General features: G+C 37.9%; 1 protein-coding gene across 1 annotated transcript; it reads left to right on the top strand.

Moving 5' to 3' along the window:
- The first annotated feature begins 1,051 nt into the window (after positions 1 to 1,051).
- On the top strand, positions 1,052 to 3,514 carry LOC108601578 (polycystin-2-like). Its single transcript, XM_017989481.2, has 7 exons — positions 1,052 to 1,387; positions 1,442 to 2,093; positions 2,150 to 2,381; positions 2,440 to 2,667; positions 2,719 to 3,197; positions 3,251 to 3,301; positions 3,360 to 3,514. Exons 1-7 carry the CDS (start codon positions 1,105 to 1,107, stop codon positions 3,463 to 3,465), a joined length of 2,031 nt encoding a protein of 676 aa, XP_017844970.1. The 5' UTR covers positions 1,052 to 1,104; the 3' UTR covers positions 3,466 to 3,514.
- Positions 3,515 to 17,334: the final 13,820 nt, after the last annotated feature.

The raw sequence follows: 17,334 nt of genomic DNA, 5'->3' as shown, positions 1-17,334 counted from the left end.
AAGTTTTATTTGGTCTTGCTGAAGCTGAAGTTAGGCACTGACTAGCACCTGCTGCAAAACTAATAACAAATCTTTTCATTAGTTGCGTTAGACAAGTTAGTTAAAAAGTGCACTCTGGGCTAACAAGCAGAGGCAGCAAGCCATAGACAAAACGCTCTGCTCTAAGCCAATAAATAGCAGCAGAACAAAAGCCACACAAGCCAAAGTTGGCTCTGTGTTATGCCAAGCATAATGAAAACATAACATTTGGTTAGCACTTGTATTTATCTAAGACTACTGGGCCCAGCCCAACCCCTCACTGTGTGTGCCCAGAACTTTTCATTAATAACTCAAAAATGTTTTGGCTTATAAAAAGTTGTGCAAATATCCTGCGTCTTGCACTGAAATAAAAAGCTAGAAGGTATCTTAGAGTCAAAAGCTGTCTAGTCGCTGCTGCTGCTGCTGCTGCAAAACAAATCAAAGCAGTTGCTAAAGTTGTTTTTTCTCGATTTATTGAATGGGCGTGAGTGAGGTGGGATTTTTGAACACTCAGTAGCCAGGGGGTCTGAGGGCGCCATGGACTCGTGCGAGCGTCGTAGATTTGCAGACGAAATAGTGTCGACAGATCATCTTCAGCAAGATCTAGGCTGTGATAAAAACTGTTTGAATAACAATTATGAGCGTGGCAGGCAGTCATTGTCGAATGGCTTTTATACGACTGTAATTATACTCGTTGCGAAGCCACTTCAAAAGAAGAGTTTTTCCAATATATGATTATTTAGAGTACGAGTGGGTAAGCTGTGATATGTTTAATTTTGAAAGGGTTTGCAAGCTGACAGCACTAATTATAATTTTTGCAGTATTTTAGCTACGCCACTGAACAAACATATAGTATATAATATTTCTATACAAGCAAAATACATAAAAACTGTCGTAATAAACTAAATTTATGATGATTTTCTATTTGGCAACGCATTTTAACAAAAAAAACAACATTTAAAAGGAAGAAACTTTCTGCGTAAACGGAAAATAGATTAAGTGACAGGAAACATTAAATGTCTCAAGCTTTAGCTGTCAGTTGCTATTACGTCTTATAAAAAGTCGAGAGTTTTAGCTTATTCAAAAATGTCGGAGACTAATCAAGAAGAACAACCACGAACTCACAAGAGAAAAAAGTCGGGTACTAATGAAGAAACACGCAAAAAAACTCGAAAGAAAATCAACAAAAGAGCCATTGTTATCAAAGTTTTGGGTATAATATGGAATTGCACATTTGGTGTCTTATTTTATTTAATCAAGAAAACGCAAAAGAAGAATTTGGTTGTGCGCTATTATTCGATACGAGAAACAAGGGTTAACCTATTGCAATTTTGTATGTATCTAATCTCTATGATTTTAGCTTTGATGGGTAAGAACTACGACATAGATAACAAATGATTCTTAATAGAGCTTTTCAATTTAGTATGCCAAGGCAATCGTTATACATCCATGTATTATTCTAATGATGCCATGTGTCATCGTCTGGCCAAAACCCATTTTAACGTAAATGCCAGCGAGAGAATAACGTATAAGGATGTCAATTCGTATAAGACCTTTTACATATTTATAAAAGAAGTAGTGCTGTCGCAAATGAATTTTGGCGATTTTCAGCCAAAGGATCGCGCTTCTGTGTTTACTAGTCCCAGCGATACGACACAATTTGATGCATTGTTTGGAGATGTATCCAATCGCACCGTCTTACATGGCAATGTTTTCTTAGGTCCACCACGCTTGCGTCAGGTGCGTGTGCTGCCTGAAGAATGTGAAAAGAACTCGGAGTTTTCGGAGTATTATAATCTATGCTTTCCCGCTTATAGCTGGAGAGTTGAGGATAAAAGAGAGTATAAGGGTGCAAAATGGATGAGTAATTATGAACGCGCTACCGTGCCCATTTGGACGGAGGTGGAACTGTATTATGGCTCTGGGTATACGTATGATTTAACCTACAACTACGACACCAATATGCAATTGATAGAAAACCTAGCCGCTTCACATTGGCTAAATCGTGGTACACGTCTGGTCATACTGGAGTATAGCTTCTTTCATGTCAATACCAACATATTGCAAGCCGTCAGGTAAGCAATTTTGTAACTATAAGCTATAGAAATGTTAATGTAGTAATGGCTCATAGATTTATGCTGGAGTATCTGCCTAGCGGCGGCTGCATAAGCAGCTACAATTGTCGTCCTATCAGACGTGCCTCCCTCTTTAATGATCCGAATATGGTTTCGTTTGTTTGTTGTTATTTATATATTAGCTGTGTTGTGCTAAATACCAGACGTGAGTTTCGCCTCATGCTGAAAATGGGCTTCTTCAAATATTTATCATTTTGGGTTAACTTTTGCGATTTGTTTGTGCTTGTGGTAAGTTTACTACATATGCTTAGCCAAAACAATTTATTTAAATATACATTGTTGGCAGTTAACTTATTTGTTGTTAATATGCCACGGTTTGCATCAATATTATGTGGAGCGGGCTTTAGAAAGAGTTAAGGTAGAGGATACATTCATTAGCCTGGAAACATTCGCGCATATTAACCTTATTGCAAATAATTTGGCTGGCTTTATTACGCTTTTTCTTTGGATACGCTTAATGCACTTCATTGTGTTCAATCGCAGCATGATGATCTTCCTCCTAGTTATTCGCCGCGTAAGTCCCATTTAATTATATTGCTTCCATTTAGCCTCATTCTCTCTTTAGAGCGCTAGGGAGATGCATGGATTCTTTTTTTTGTTCTTTGCCGTTTTCTTGGCCTATGCTCAGTGTGGCATTATTCTCTTTGGCAACAAGAATCGTTACTTTCGTAATCTACTGATCTCCATGTGGACCATGGCGCGTTGGATTGCTGGTGATTTCAAATACACCGATCTTAAGAAATCGAATCCAACTTGGGCTGCCATATATTACGTATCGTTTGTCTCCTATGTTTATATCGGACTCCTGCAAGCCTTTCTCGTCATAATCAATACCACCTACGATGAGGTCAAGAGTGGTGTTCAGACACGTCCCTCCCAATTGTGGGCTACCATCACGTTGTTGTTCAAGAAACCTTATTATTGGATAAGGCGTAAAATGATGGAAAATCCAGATGTGGATGCTCAAGGTGCTTTCCAATCCGACCACCGCATTGATCCCAAGCTCGCTGCTGTTTTGGCCAGTCAACGCCACATGGCGCAAAGGTAAGCGATTTTTTTTTATATTATAATTTATAAAGTGTTGTTCGTTCAATTAGAAACACACCAAATTTGATGCCTACTGAATATTTGCCAGGACGTTTGAAGCGGTAAGTAGCTGCCAAGTAATAGACTTAAGTTTAAGCCTTATTCTATGCTAATCCGCAGCCAACGCAAGCGCATGGATATATTGGAAGAAATTGCTGCTGAACAGCTGATTAGAATAAAGTCCTATGAACAGAAATTAATAGAAAAATTAAAGGAGTATAATTAGTTAAAGCTCATCAAGATGATTGCAATTTATTTTGCATTTTAGCTTTGATTAAATTTAATTAAATAAAACACGCGCACAAAAAAAAGAAAAGATAAAAAAACAGCAACGTAAAGAGCTAAAGCTCAATTCGCATGATCAATTCATAACAATTTATTTGCATTTCAGCTTTCATTAAATTAAAGCATTTGCACAAATGCATAGAACTTTACATATTTATTTTACTTCACAAATGTATGCATGTATGTGTGTAAACGTTTACAGCTTAGCTTACGATCAGCAAGTGTTATCCATTACATTTTTGGCAACCGCCGCCATCTTTAATTTCGCCAGATGACATTTGCAAGAGCAAAATGCTAATTGCTCATCACTAATGCTAATTTTAGCGGCTTTAAATTTAAATTTCAAGCTCAAGCCCAACTATAAATGAATCAGTGAGAAGTATTCTTTCTCTAATTATCATTCAAGCACCTTTTATTGTTATTGTTAGTAGTAAGCTTTGCTACAGTCCTTTTGCTGCTACAGCTCATTATGCGCTTTGTAATGTCTGTTTATGAACAATAATGCTTATGGAAAAATGAGAAATAACAAGCAGCGTAGAAAGAGGAAACTATGGAGCGCAAAAGGGAAATGCAAACTGAAATATAAAAGCGCAAATAATGTTTAAACAATTTGTTGTCATTTTCGTTTCATTAAATGTTCATGCGCCAACTGAAGCGAATGCAGACCCCACACGCCCTCCCCCGCCCACCGCCAACAAGGCTGTCTTTGCCGATTGGACAGCGACTGGGACTTGACTAACTTTAGCTGCCGTTATAATTTTGCAAAGCGCTGCAGCAAAAAAAAAAGTAATAATAATAATAATGGTAGGAAAAAAATGTGTAATAAACTGCAAAGCAAAGTGAAATGGCCGCAGGAGTTTGAGCGCCAGCGCCAACTTGTTGCTCTGGGTATTGAAACGTCGAAGGATGCGACGCTGCCAGCGCCTGTGTTAGTTGCTGCTGATTTCCTGCGCCGCAGCGCAGTCAGCGTTGGCTATGGCCGCTTCCTGCAGCAGCAGCAACATTCACAAACGCGAAATTATTATTGCCTCTGCTTTCCTGCGATATTTTTTCTTTTGCTTTTTACTTGTGTGTTGTTGCCTTTTGTTTGTTGCACAGTAAAAATGATTATTTTTCTAGGCTAGCAAGTGGCAAGTGGCAGGCGGCAAGTGGCGGCGCGTCTGTCTGCTCATTGGGTTTGGTCTTCATGCCACTTGAATGACTCATTAAAAGTGATTTCATTTTAAAAACATTTTTCTCGCTGCGGTTGCTAGAGGGACACAACGTCCAACGACTTAGTCGTCTTATCAGCAGACTGAGCGCTTAAGCTCTCTCTCTCTCTATCGCCCTCGTGCTTCTTCTTCTAGACGTTCTCTGTGTCTTTGCTGCAGTCATTTAATTTACTTGGCAGTTTACTTTTTTAATTCGCTTAGCTACTTTTGGCTTCACTTGGCTGGCTTTCGTATCCTGTTGCCTTTTGTGCGTAAATCCTTCAGAGCAGCGGCAAGGAAGGGAACGCAGATAAGCGCGTTTCTAAGTCTCTGTTGCTGCTGCTCGTCCAGCTGCCTAAACGACTTGACAGTTACTTTGCGTAATAGGATACAAAATTGCATTGCTGCTGTAACTGGAATAACATCAGCAGCAGCAGCAGCTAAAGCAGCAGCAGCAGCCACTTGAACGCCGCTTGTTTGCCTTTTGTCAGCTTTGCTGGTGTTGCATGTAGTTGCTTTTTTACCTAATTCCCCAGATTAGCTGCTTTATGCGCCACGCTGGGCGCATAATAACACGACTAGTTAGGCCATGCTGCTGCTGCTGCTGCTGCTGCTGCTGTTGCTGTTGCATGCAACATATGTGAGTGCGCCACTTGAGCAGCTAACTTTGCTGAAACAGCTGCTTCAGCAGCGAGAGCTAGAGCTAGAGCTTGTCAGCTAAATAAATTTATAAAATATAGCATTTTTTATAGACAAGTTTGAAGTGAGCTTGCCACACACATTCGCTGCAATTAAGCTACACAGCCAATGGCCAATAAATTTCTATTTAAACAGAGACACCAACTGTTCGGGGAGCTGAGCTGAGCTGAGGAGCGAGCGCTACTGTTGTTGGGCTTCAATGAAGCGTCACATGGAAATGCTCATAATTGCATCCGCGGCTCAACATGCGCCCCTTGCCGCGTCTCTGCGGAACCTTCATTACCACTATGCCAACTGGACTGTAGCCTGACTGAAGCTGGCACGGGGCCATAATTTTGACGCTTGATTGATCAAAGCAACAGCCGTCGTACATCTCGTCGTCGCCGTCGTGTCGCGCTGTTGCTGCTTTTACTGCTGCAGTTGCTTGTTTACTTTACTTTGCATACTTCGGTTTTTTATGCGGCTAACACAAGCTACTAGCCAACAGATACAATCTATATATATATATAATATATATAGCATGCATGTATCTCTTATTGCCAGCACAACAGCTGACTTTGGCTCTGGACGGCGCTCAGCTGCAATAAATCAAATTTTAAATCGCCTTTGAGCTAACTTAAATTGCAGCCGGAAGCCCTGAAATGCGGGGGCGTTAGCTTGCTCTTAACTTGTAGCTAGCCAAGAGCGGAAGAGAGTTTTGTTGGGGAGTTACGGGTGGTGGCAGGGTTATAACTACAACTATGCTATATATTGATTGCATACAAGCGTTTTATCAATAGTTTTGTGCAAAGTTTTTAGCAAAAGAATTTCCACTGGCAAAACGGCAAACTGACAACTGGCAACTGGCAGCTAAGCAATTTGCCTTAACTGACATCTATTTGTAGTACTTAAATTGTCTGTAAATAGTGCTTGCTAGTTGTAAGCTGCTCTCTCGTCTGTTTGCTTTTGATAAACAGCAATGTAAATAAATTAAATTCAATTACAGCTGTATTTAAATTTTGTTTTCACTGCCATTGAAAGTTTGTTTTGTATTTTTTGGTAGTGAAGGTTTATAAAATGTGCAATTAGTTCAAATATGTAATTACAGACGATAAAATAATACATTTTCGTAAAATGTTTGATTAGTTTTAATCATTATAATTAAAGCGCAGTTGATCAAATACTTTGTTAGATAGATTAGTTATTACTTTAAGAGCTGCACTTGCTGAACTATTTACATTATGTTGTTGTACTGAATATAAACATGAAAATGTGCTATTAGTTTAATAAAGCGCACTAACAATTTCAATGCAAAGGAAAAAAAACAAATTGAGTTAGAACATTTAGTTCGAACTCGCATAATTTTTAAGGATTATAAAGACGAATTTGAGCAGATACTTTTGATCAGATCTATTATACACAGCATAATTATAACTTTCAAAACTGCACTTCTGTCAATTATTTATACAGTCAACAGTTGAAAGCTTGACACTTTTTCAAGCTTTTAATTCAATGAATATTTTTATATATTTAGTGCAGTGAAAAATGCACTTTAGGTCAAGGGTTAACCAAGTTTGCTTATTGCACTTTAAGTTGGCCAACATTTTGAGCTCTTTATATTGGCTACACACACTTTGGTTTTGATTGGCCAACAGTTGTCATGTTTAGTTCACAAGTCTTGTGTTTCACATGAAATTCTTTGCTTTCTTTTTTTTTTTTTGGCAATTTGAAACATTGTCACATGGCAATCAATCTGAATATTTTTTGCTTGCCAAGAGTAGCATAAAAATTGACACACATGCGATTTGATGAACACAAAGGTTGAAGTAGCCTGGCGTATCTGCAAGATACACAGCATGTCGCTCTGTTGCACGGATTTTGGGACTCAGGCAAATGTTGCTAATAAAACAATTATACACAGCAGTGCGACGACAACAGCCAGCAACAACCAACAACAGGAACAGCAGCTGCCCATGGGCCAGGCATTGCATATAAAAGCAGGGCGGCCCAACTCATCTTCATCAACATCATCATCATCATCAACAACATTGGACATTGTTGCTGCTGCAGCTTTTGTATGCCATTGTCTGCCTCGAGGCCAGTAACTGTAACTGTAACTATGCGAAAACTAGGCGCAACTACATGCAGCTATAAGCGCACATACATGTCTATCTATGATTGTGTGTGGTATCTCTGTGTGTGTGTGTGTGTGTTACCATGAAAAACTATGCCAAACAATGGCGCCAGCTATGCCCAGGCCACAAAAGCCGCTTCGCGCTGAGTTTTCAGGGTTTTTAGTAGTGCAAGGCACATAGATAGTCCATTCGTCCGTCCAACGTCCATCGCTAGTTTCCAGCCAAGCTAATGCATGCGAAATGAAATGCAGGCGGGCTCATAGCCATCAGCTTTTGACTGCGGCATAAGTTACATTTCGGACACCAAGCCAAACGAGTGAGAAAGATGCCCAAACGCCCAGACAATGGCGTTGAAACAAAACACAGAAAAAATAACAAACACACACACACACACACAGAAACAAACTGAAAGAATATTTAGCCGACTGCTGTGCACGCTGTAAGAGCAGAGAGTTTATTAAATAAAAGTAAAACATAAGACTTTTGTTTTAAATGTCCTTTATTATTAATCAAATACAATATATATACAATATATTATTACATATAAAATACATTGCTCTATTTTTATATATTTTTCTTATTAAAGGCTTTAACATAACATTTATAGGCAACAATTCAATATCACTAACTTACAATAATAATTAGCTTACTACAAAGATTAGATAAAATCTATTTCATATTAACATTATATATATTTTAAAGTAAAGATTAAACAATAAACAATTCATTTAATAAATATTTTTCTTCATTCATTTTACATAGTTTTGTTTAATAATTTTATTTTAGCCTTGATTGTTCATAGTCGACATTAAATAAATAAATAACTTCCTTACAATACCCTTTATATGCTTTTATTTTATTAAATATAAATAGTTTAGTATAACTACACTTGTTAATTAATAAACATTATTAGCCTAAGCAGTAGTGTAGTGTAGCGCTGATTCTTTCATTGCTTTTGCACATTACTCAGCTATAGCTGATCAGACTCTTTAGCAGATTGTTCTGGAGTCGCAGTGTATATTTTTGTTAAATTTTCGTTGTAATGAAACTCGCTCGTTTCATTCGCTTCAGAGCAGAGCCCAAGCAGCGTGCCGTCCTCGCATGTATCTTTTAGATAATCTTCATTTCTCGTTTGCGGCTAATGGGCTGGCACTGGCACTGGCACTGGCAATGGGCACTGACCAAGGCACTCAAGGATATCGCATGGCCGCTTGAAGAGAGTTCGTCGCTTGCTTTAGCTGCTGCTGGTGCCTGCTTTATGACCATTGGGCTACGGTACGCAGTCGGCAGTACACTATCTTTTTACTCTTGGTTCACTTAAATGGGACACGTTGCGGTTTCCCTCTGCGCTGATGACTAAGTGAGCCGTGTGTGAAGCCAAAGAGCTGACAGAGTTCAGTTCAGTTCTTTTTTTTTTCTTTTGCTTTCAAGCCAGTTTGAATGCATTTGCAGTACTTGCCTTTGCCGCTTTTGCGGTCTTAGTCTTTTAAACACACACATACACACACACATACACTCGCATATTTAGAGATACTCAAAATGTGATACAAAGATACATTTGGACTTCCTACCATTTGAGCTGTTTGTGTTTGATGGGCGGCACACACGACGTCGATGACGACGACGACGCAACAGTCAATGGACAATCCTTCAGCGCTCTGGCTGTGGCAAAAGCAACATTCTCAGCCACTTGTGATGATGATACTGCTTTTGATTCCAGGCCAGACGGCGAGCAGTCTCGGGGGCAGGCAGGCAGGCAGCAGGCATAAGCAGCTTCCTGGGCTGGGCATGGGGCTGGGCTTGAACGATGAAATGTGTGCCAGCAGGCCGGTCGAGATTACTATGCTCACATGTGTGTGTGTGTGTGTGTGTGTGTGTGTGTGTGTATCTCGCCTCGTTCAGCTTCAGCTTCAACTTCTTCTTCTTGTTCTTTGCAAAATGTGCATTGAAATTTGAGATATTTGCCTTGATATTGCTTCAAAAGGCCGGGCCCAAGGAGCGGCCCAATCCGGCTGCGAACCAGGCCAGAGCCGACTTACAGTTAAACGCATCTCTGGCAACTTTGTCTTCGTCTTCGCTCTTGTCGCGTGGGCGTCTTTCACTTCGCTTTGCCGCTTGCTATCTTCTTTGCCAGATATTTTTGGCGACGGCGACGGCGACGGCGACACCGCTAGTCGCATTGGAATGCCGCCTCTCATAATTTTTCATGCACAACTTTGTAGACAAATGTAAAATGTGGAAAAGTCGTCGCCAACACTAGTAGTTAAGCCCCAACTTTTCATTTTCCCAGTGGGCTGAAGATTATGCCTATTTTTGGCCAAGGCTTTTACAGAGAATCATTGCACAATGTTGAAAGCCTGTTCTTAGGATAGCCGCAGTTAATGGGAATTATATTTTCAATATAAAGTAATGTGAAGTTCGAGATGACAACGTTTTATTTTAGGCTTAACTTTAAATTTTAAATATATTTCTGCTTTACATTTTATACAATTTTAGGCAAAAAATGTTGCTTTAATTTATATTTAATACTAAATTGATTTATTTTATTGTCTAAGCACATTTAGGGCAAAGCCAAAATCAAATAATTTACAACTTGAAAGATTGCCTCAAGCTTAGTCTCTCATAAATTAAGTAAACCAAATTAGTTGCTATTATTAATGTACAATATAATACTGATGCTCAACTTGGGTTAAGTTATGAATTGCATATATATTCAATTGATTAAATTCCTTTAAGCCAAGATTTGTTTGCACTCGCACTGTAAACTAAATTTATTTGCTTGCTCTATAGCTGCAAATTAATTCTATATTTATTGATTAGTTTGTCTAGAGGCCTTCAGGCTATAATCTTGAGCTTATCTAAGCGCTCTGCATTTTTATCGATTTAAAATGCAGCTCACTTATTGCATTCTCAACTCGCATTGCATTATTCAACAATTTCATTTTGCAAATTCAATTGCATGTATGCCAGGTATGCATTAAAATTTATATATTATATATATGCGAGCGCACACACACACACACACACGTGTATTTAATTAAAATTAAAATGTGCAACTGCCACGAATTAAATAAACAATTTTTAATTGAGCTCGACAAATAAAAAAGTTTTTAACAAACGTAGCAAAAATAACAAAATGAATGTGCGTTCCAGCTGAAATACAACTATAAGGATAAATATTTAACATATTAAATATTGGCCTGGTTTTTATTATGTGCCAATAAACCAATTACAATAGCAACAGCAACAATTGCGCGACTACAATGTTAATAACCGACTCTGACACATGGCAAAGATATGCAATTAAAAAATATATATGCCCTTTAATTGCCCCAGCACCTCTCTCTGTCTCTGTCGCTCTCTTTGGCTTCACGCTAGCTGTCGTGACATTAATTTGAGTTAGCACAACAACAAATAGCAGGATCTCTACCTCATTTGTTGTTGTATTTGTTTAAATTATGCCTTTTGTAGCGAAAGTTTTGCCAGCTGTAATTTGATATACAAAATTTATCATAAGATTGCGTATGAAACTTCGGAACGCTAGTCGCAGTCGCTGTCACTGTGCACATGCGTACTTGTGCTGGCTGTGGCCCCTTATCAAAATCCATGCACCACATGCGGGTTTGTTGCGCTGGGTGGTGGTGGGCTTCAAGTTATGCGAAATGATGTCTGGCTTGGCATTAGCCATTTGCTCCGCGCATATCTGCGTATTGTTTTACCAAAAGGCTTTGCGGTAATAATTTGTAAGCAGATGCAGCAGGAAATTACAACGCACCTAAGCTCGGGCTGGGCGGGGAGCGGGGCGTGGGGAGTGCGTGGCAGCGAAGTTAACAGAGCGCAAAGCAAATTAACTTGAAAGGCTCGAAATGCATTTATCGATTACAATCTTTTATGGCAAACAGTTACAGTTACCCACATCATAATTGTTGCCTCACTCCGCAGCCACATGTGGCAGCAGCTAATGTACGTTGCAAATATAATTATAAAATTTCTCGTAGACAGAGTGAGAATTTAAGCAAATGGAACTTAATTGCCAATCGCTCAACAATTTACTTTGGCAAACAATTTAACAGCAAAATAATTATATTTCCGCGCTGCACGTTTTGAAAAAAAAAAAAAAAAAAAAAAAAAAAAAAAAAAAAAAAACAGTTGCATTTTTTATGCCTTGGCAATCAACTGAACGTCAGACATGAAATTAAAGCATTGACTGAGAGCTTAAAAAATATATCAAGCAATTGTTTTGGAATTTTTAATGCATGGAATAGCGCAAAAGAAATAATAATTATCAAATTGAAAGCTTAAGAAATAAAATAAGAATGTAAAAAGTCAATTTATGCTAAAACAAATTTATACAATTTTTATTAGCTATAATTTTATTTTAAAAATTATAGAAAGAGAATTTCGAATATTATGTCCAAAATATTTTAGAAATTTAGCACAAATGTTAAACTTTTAAATGTAACTATAAAAAAACAATGAAAAATACCTTAAAAATAATTCAAGAACTTTAGGAATAAAATTTAAACAATGTAAAGAGTTACCTAGTAATTAAACTAGCTAACAAAAATTATATATATTCACAAATTTATAAAATTTTAATAAGTTAAAATTGTATTTTGAAAATTATTAACTGAGTATTTTATATTTTAATAAGTTAAAATTTTATTTTGAAAATTATAAGCTGAGAATATGAAAAATATTGTGTATGCAATAATAATTGAATATAATTCAAAATGTATAATAAATTAACTGAGCTATAAATGTATTTTGTATACATTTTTACACATGTTTAATACATTTAAATGAAATACTAAATATTCTCTTTGCAATTGTTACATATGCTACACATTTAAAATCGGCCCAACTGATATAAATTAGACAGCGATTTTTTTGATAAGCCACCAAATGCGTCAATTACTCCCACACATGCAAGTAAAGCCAGCCAGACAGGCCACAAATGGAGTAGCATAAATAGCTTAAAAAAAAGCCCTAAACCATTAGAAGCTTGCCACAGAGTGTGCGAGAATTTGGCCGCCCCAATTTAGCAATGAACCTTTTGGCCGCTTTCCCACATCCCATCCACTGGCCATATGCACAGCCACTTTTGGTTGACGCAAAGCTACCATCAACCAGCCAACAAAAAGAAGAAGCCAACACAACACAAAAAAAAAAAAAAACAGCAAGTAACATAACCCAAACATTACAATCCCCCAATGCAGCGAGCGTCCTTCATTTGGCATGCAAATGCGCAGATCGAACTGATAACATCAGGCCAAAAAGCAAGCTTAGGGTGGCAGCGGGAGGGGCAGGGGCAGGGCTGTGGGCGCTGCATAGTTTTTTGTGCGAATAACGAAGCGAGAAAGCCTAGACAACAACAACAACAACAACAGCAATAAGGCAGACAAACTTTGCACAACGCAGATAGTTTCGTAAATTAAATTGCACAGACTTGCGACAGGGGGTTGCGGGGGGCGGGGGCGTTGAGCGCAAAGGACAGAATGAGGTCATCATCATGACGACGACAGGCGACTCTTCCAAAAAAAAATAGAAAAAAAAAGATTGTTTAAAATAAAAGATGGCTGCATTAAAAAGCCAATAGGCCAACAACCACAGCCAAAGCCACAGCCAGAGCAGCGGCGACGAAGGCGGCGGCGTGCAACGTGCCTCACATGATGTGGCAACTGCAACACTTTCGCTAACAAGCCGCCAACAGCTAAAGTTGCTGCTGCTGCTGTTGCTGCCACGTGTTGTTGTCTGCCTGAGTGCTTGACTGCCACTAAATGTGGCCGAGGTCACCAAACATTGCGACTGCAACTTTTGACTTCTGACACAACGTACAACGTGCGACGCGACGCGCAACGTGCCACATTCAATGTGCGTGCATAAAACATCAGTGCCCCGAAATATTCTCAAAACCCCAAAACTCAACGCTCTATAGAGCTACTAGCAACGCATAAAGTTCGGTTATAAAAATGTTAACAACGCTGTCAACGACATGTCGACGTGCAACGTGCTGCTGCTGCAACAACAGCAACACCAGCAGCAGCAGCAACAACAACTGATCAGTGTGCTAAGTAATAAAGTCTCAAGTTAGTTGCTGCTGCTGCTGTTGTTGGCAACTCTAGCGGCAACTGGGTTGCATCAAATATGCAGAACGAAAGATACAAAACACACATGCATACAGCTTAGCAAACACACACACACATGCATACACACACACGCGCTTAACACATAAAATTCGCATTTTTATGGCAAGTTTTTGAAAATGAATTTTTGATCAACTGCAGCAAAGTTCAAACGCAGCAGCGCTATAGCTCTCTCGCTCACTCTCCCTCTGTGTGTGTGTGTGTGTGTGTAGTAAAGTGTGTCTTGCTACGTGCAGCGCTAAAAAGCGCCACATGCCACACACGCCACACGCTACTTAGACTTGGACAACGCCTTCAATACAAGTGAAAAAACGAGAGAGAGAGAAAAATCCAAAGTTTTTCCTCTTGGAAAGTCGTTGGAAAAACTCTTTGCTTAGCTTAGCAGCTGTAAAAAAATTGCGTGTGTGTGGCTTTTTATTTATGCATGAAATAAAGTTAATTAAATATATATAGCTATAATATTCAACATTAAAGTTTATGGCATATTTTAAAGCTAATAAATAGTTAATTTTAAGCATTTAGACAAGCGAATAAATAATTAATACAAAGCAACTAAAAGTCCATCAAAGTGTAAGCCAGCATAAATAAATTAGTAAATTAAAAACGAAGGTTTCTCTTTACTTTTTGGATTTTTCAAATAAACATTAGTTCAGCTAAGTAAATGTGCCAATGACCGAACTTCTATGCCACAATTAAAGTCTTGCTCGTCACTTAAGAGCAATTTTATAGAAATCGATATATTGATTTAGAAGCTATAGTCCACCAATACGCTTTAGACTCTTATATCAGCCATAAGCTCTCTGTGCTTCTTTTCGATTTTTAAATGAAAATAACTCCCAGCTGCCGTCATACATAGTTAAACTTTTATATTTTTTGTCTGTGATATATAACTAAAGTCAAGAGACTTATTTTAAAACAATCGTTCCCTTTCTATATCAACGAAAAGTCAGCTTATTTCCTTAGTATAAAACATATGTTTACTAATTAATACAATAAACTAGTTTCTATTAAGCTCAGATTTGCGTGCAGCTTTACAGCTTCATGTAAAAATAAATTGCATGTAGGTTAAAAGGTTAACGAGTATGCATAAAATTTAAAAAATATACAATATTAAAGCTCTTTATTATAAATTTTATAATTTGTTTCATTCATTTAGCGCTGGCCTTTAATAGCATCTTTATTACTTAGACTGAAGCACAACAAATTCATTTGGTCTTTCACTTTAATGTATTTTTGCAATACTAAAAAGCAGTCAATAAATTGTCGAGCTCATATCAATGCAGACGCAGTGAGAGCACTGGCCATAATCCTAAAACTGAGCAAAACATTCGCCATTGTCTGCAATAGAAATTGAATTCAATGCACTCACTCACACTCTCACACACTCTCCGAAGTGAGTGTGAGCTGCTGGCTAACAGGGGTCATATCAATATTTATAGTCTCGCTTTCATAACTTGCAATATATTTGCTGTAAAGGAATATGGCGCATTGGCTTGCCAGCTTACTTAGCTCACACACACACACACACCAACACACATATGCACTTCGGACCCCACAAGCAGCAGCTACGAGGCATTATCAAAGCCAAAGGCGTCTGGGGCTCACACCTCGAACTCATTTGGTCGTTGCTCGTTGGTTACTTTTGCCATTTGCCTTACGGCTGCTGCTGCTGCTGCTGCTTGCTGCGGTTTGGCAGCAGTAGCCCCCACCAGAGACGAGTGAGCAGCCCAACAGCTTTGCTTTCTATTACACTTACATGTCACACACGCACACACACACACAGCCAGACAATTGTCGCTCCGTAGTGACCCCAAAGTTGGTACGGGGGGGGTAGAAAAAAAACCGAAACGTTGTAAATTCATAAAATTTGCTGTTTGATGCGTTTTCAAGTAAATTGAGTTCCAACCCTCTACGAAATGAAATGAAATAAAAACCGCACAGCACACACAGCAAACGAAAGCCCAAAAAAAAAAATGCTGAATAAATGAAGAAGCAAAGAAGGACGAGCCACCACCAAAGACAAAGTGAAGACGCTGCTGGGGACGCTGCTGCTGATGAGCAAAAGGAGATTCGGTGGAGTCGAGACGCGTTGGCGACGCATGCCGCATGTTAAATGTCATTTTTATAGCGCTTTGATTATATTTTCTATTATCGAAGACATTTTGGTAACACACTCACTCACAGACACACACACACAGACACGCCCCTTGAAAAATAAGTGTGTGCAGACACTCACAAAGAGCTTAGCATATAAGCCACTGCTAAAGTGCGCAAGAGAGAGAGAGACAGAGAGAGAGAACGAGAGAGAGGGTGGGAGCGAGAAAAATCTGAAATCAAATTAAATTAAATAACATAATCATAATAATATGTAATAATAAATGCTAAATTATGTGGCTGTAAGCAACACGGCGTATGCATAATTTTCATCACACATACGCAATAGATATGTGTATGTATATATATAGCAAAGTAATCGCATTGAGTACCATGACATACATATCAAACAAATTTTGCATAACAAATCAATGCCTGCAATATTAAAATGCATTTGCAGCAATCGCACACAACAATAAATAACTAAAATTTCATGTTTAAATTTCATAGATTGACCTGCATAAGCATTCGCATTTGCATTTGCCTATATACCCACACATATGTATAAATACTATATACAATCTGCTACATATTGAGCATGCAAAATGGCTGCCAGGCATTATAGCACATGCATAAGAAGTCCTAGCTCAGCTTATGCCCAAACGCTTTGATTTAATTATGAGCTTCGCTTTTTTGTGCTTCTCATTTGGGCAGAGCAAGAGCTGCTTGCCCCTTGGCGCTTGAACTGACACGCAACGAACTAATCTGCTAACATTATGAAATAACAATAGCACGATTTGACGAACATTTTGTGTTGAATTCATTAATTGGCTTAGTTAACTGCAAGAGATTAAGTTTTTGAACTACAGTAGTTATAGCTTAAAAGATTAAAGTCTTTGGCATTCATTTGCAAATTCATTTAAGCAAAACATTAAATTGTATGTCTTATTAATTTGGAAGCTTAAAATAAATTAAGCATACGTAAGTGTGTCATAAATATTAAATTAATTGTTGCCCCATAACGATTCCAATGTGCAAAATAAACAATTAAATATTTTAGTTTGTTAGAGGGATTAATTTCCTAAACTTAGTACTAAAATTCGTAAGATTTATTTGATAGAAATTATAAACAGATTGTTAAGGCTGACGATAAATATACTAAGCACATGTATTAAATTGATTTCGATCTGTAATATATTAAAAATTGTATCATATAAATATACATGGTATATTTTAATTTATATTCTTCGATTATTCGTCCGTCCGTCTGCAACAATAACTCAGACATTTAGAGACATTAAGAGTTAAAGACAGTAAATTTGGCAAAGCAGTACACTTTTATTTTTTCCTTCCGTACTCCTCCACATTTCGAAAATAAACAATTTACAATCACAATATTTAAGCAACTTTAATGCTTTTCTGTTTGTTATAGTCTCATTATATATATTTTGCTCTTATCTCAGCAACTTTGTTGCTTAGAATGTTGTAAATTATATTTGCAACCAACTTTTTAATTCTTATCTAAGCAATTTTAAGTTCAATTTTTTGCAATTAGCTAGAGTTATTT

This window comes from Drosophila busckii, chromosome 2L (assembly GCF_011750605.1).
Source record: "Drosophila busckii strain San Diego stock center, stock number 13000-0081.31 chromosome 2L, ASM1175060v1, whole genome shotgun sequence".
Classification (NCBI taxonomy): domain Eukaryota; kingdom Metazoa; phylum Arthropoda; class Insecta; order Diptera; family Drosophilidae; genus Drosophila; species Drosophila busckii.
Note: the sequence above shows the minus strand (reverse complement) of the source record. Positions and strands in the feature narration are given on the sequence as shown.

What these genes read in the sequence shown, in the direction of transcription:
- LOC108601578 (XM_017989481.2), top strand. Translation starts at nt 1,105, where the DNA reads ATGTCGGAGACTAATCAAGAAGAACAACCACGAACTCACAAGAGAAAA. An exon ending in TATGATTTTAGCTTTGATGG is followed by an intron (nt 1,388 to 1,441) that starts GTAAGAACTACG and finishes TTTTCAATTTAG; the next exon opens with TATGCCAAGGCAATCGTTAT. An exon ending in TCCTCCTAGTTATTCGCCGC is followed by an intron (nt 2,668 to 2,718) that starts GTAAGTCCCATT and finishes TTCTCTCTTTAG; the next exon opens with AGCGCTAGGGAGATGCATGG.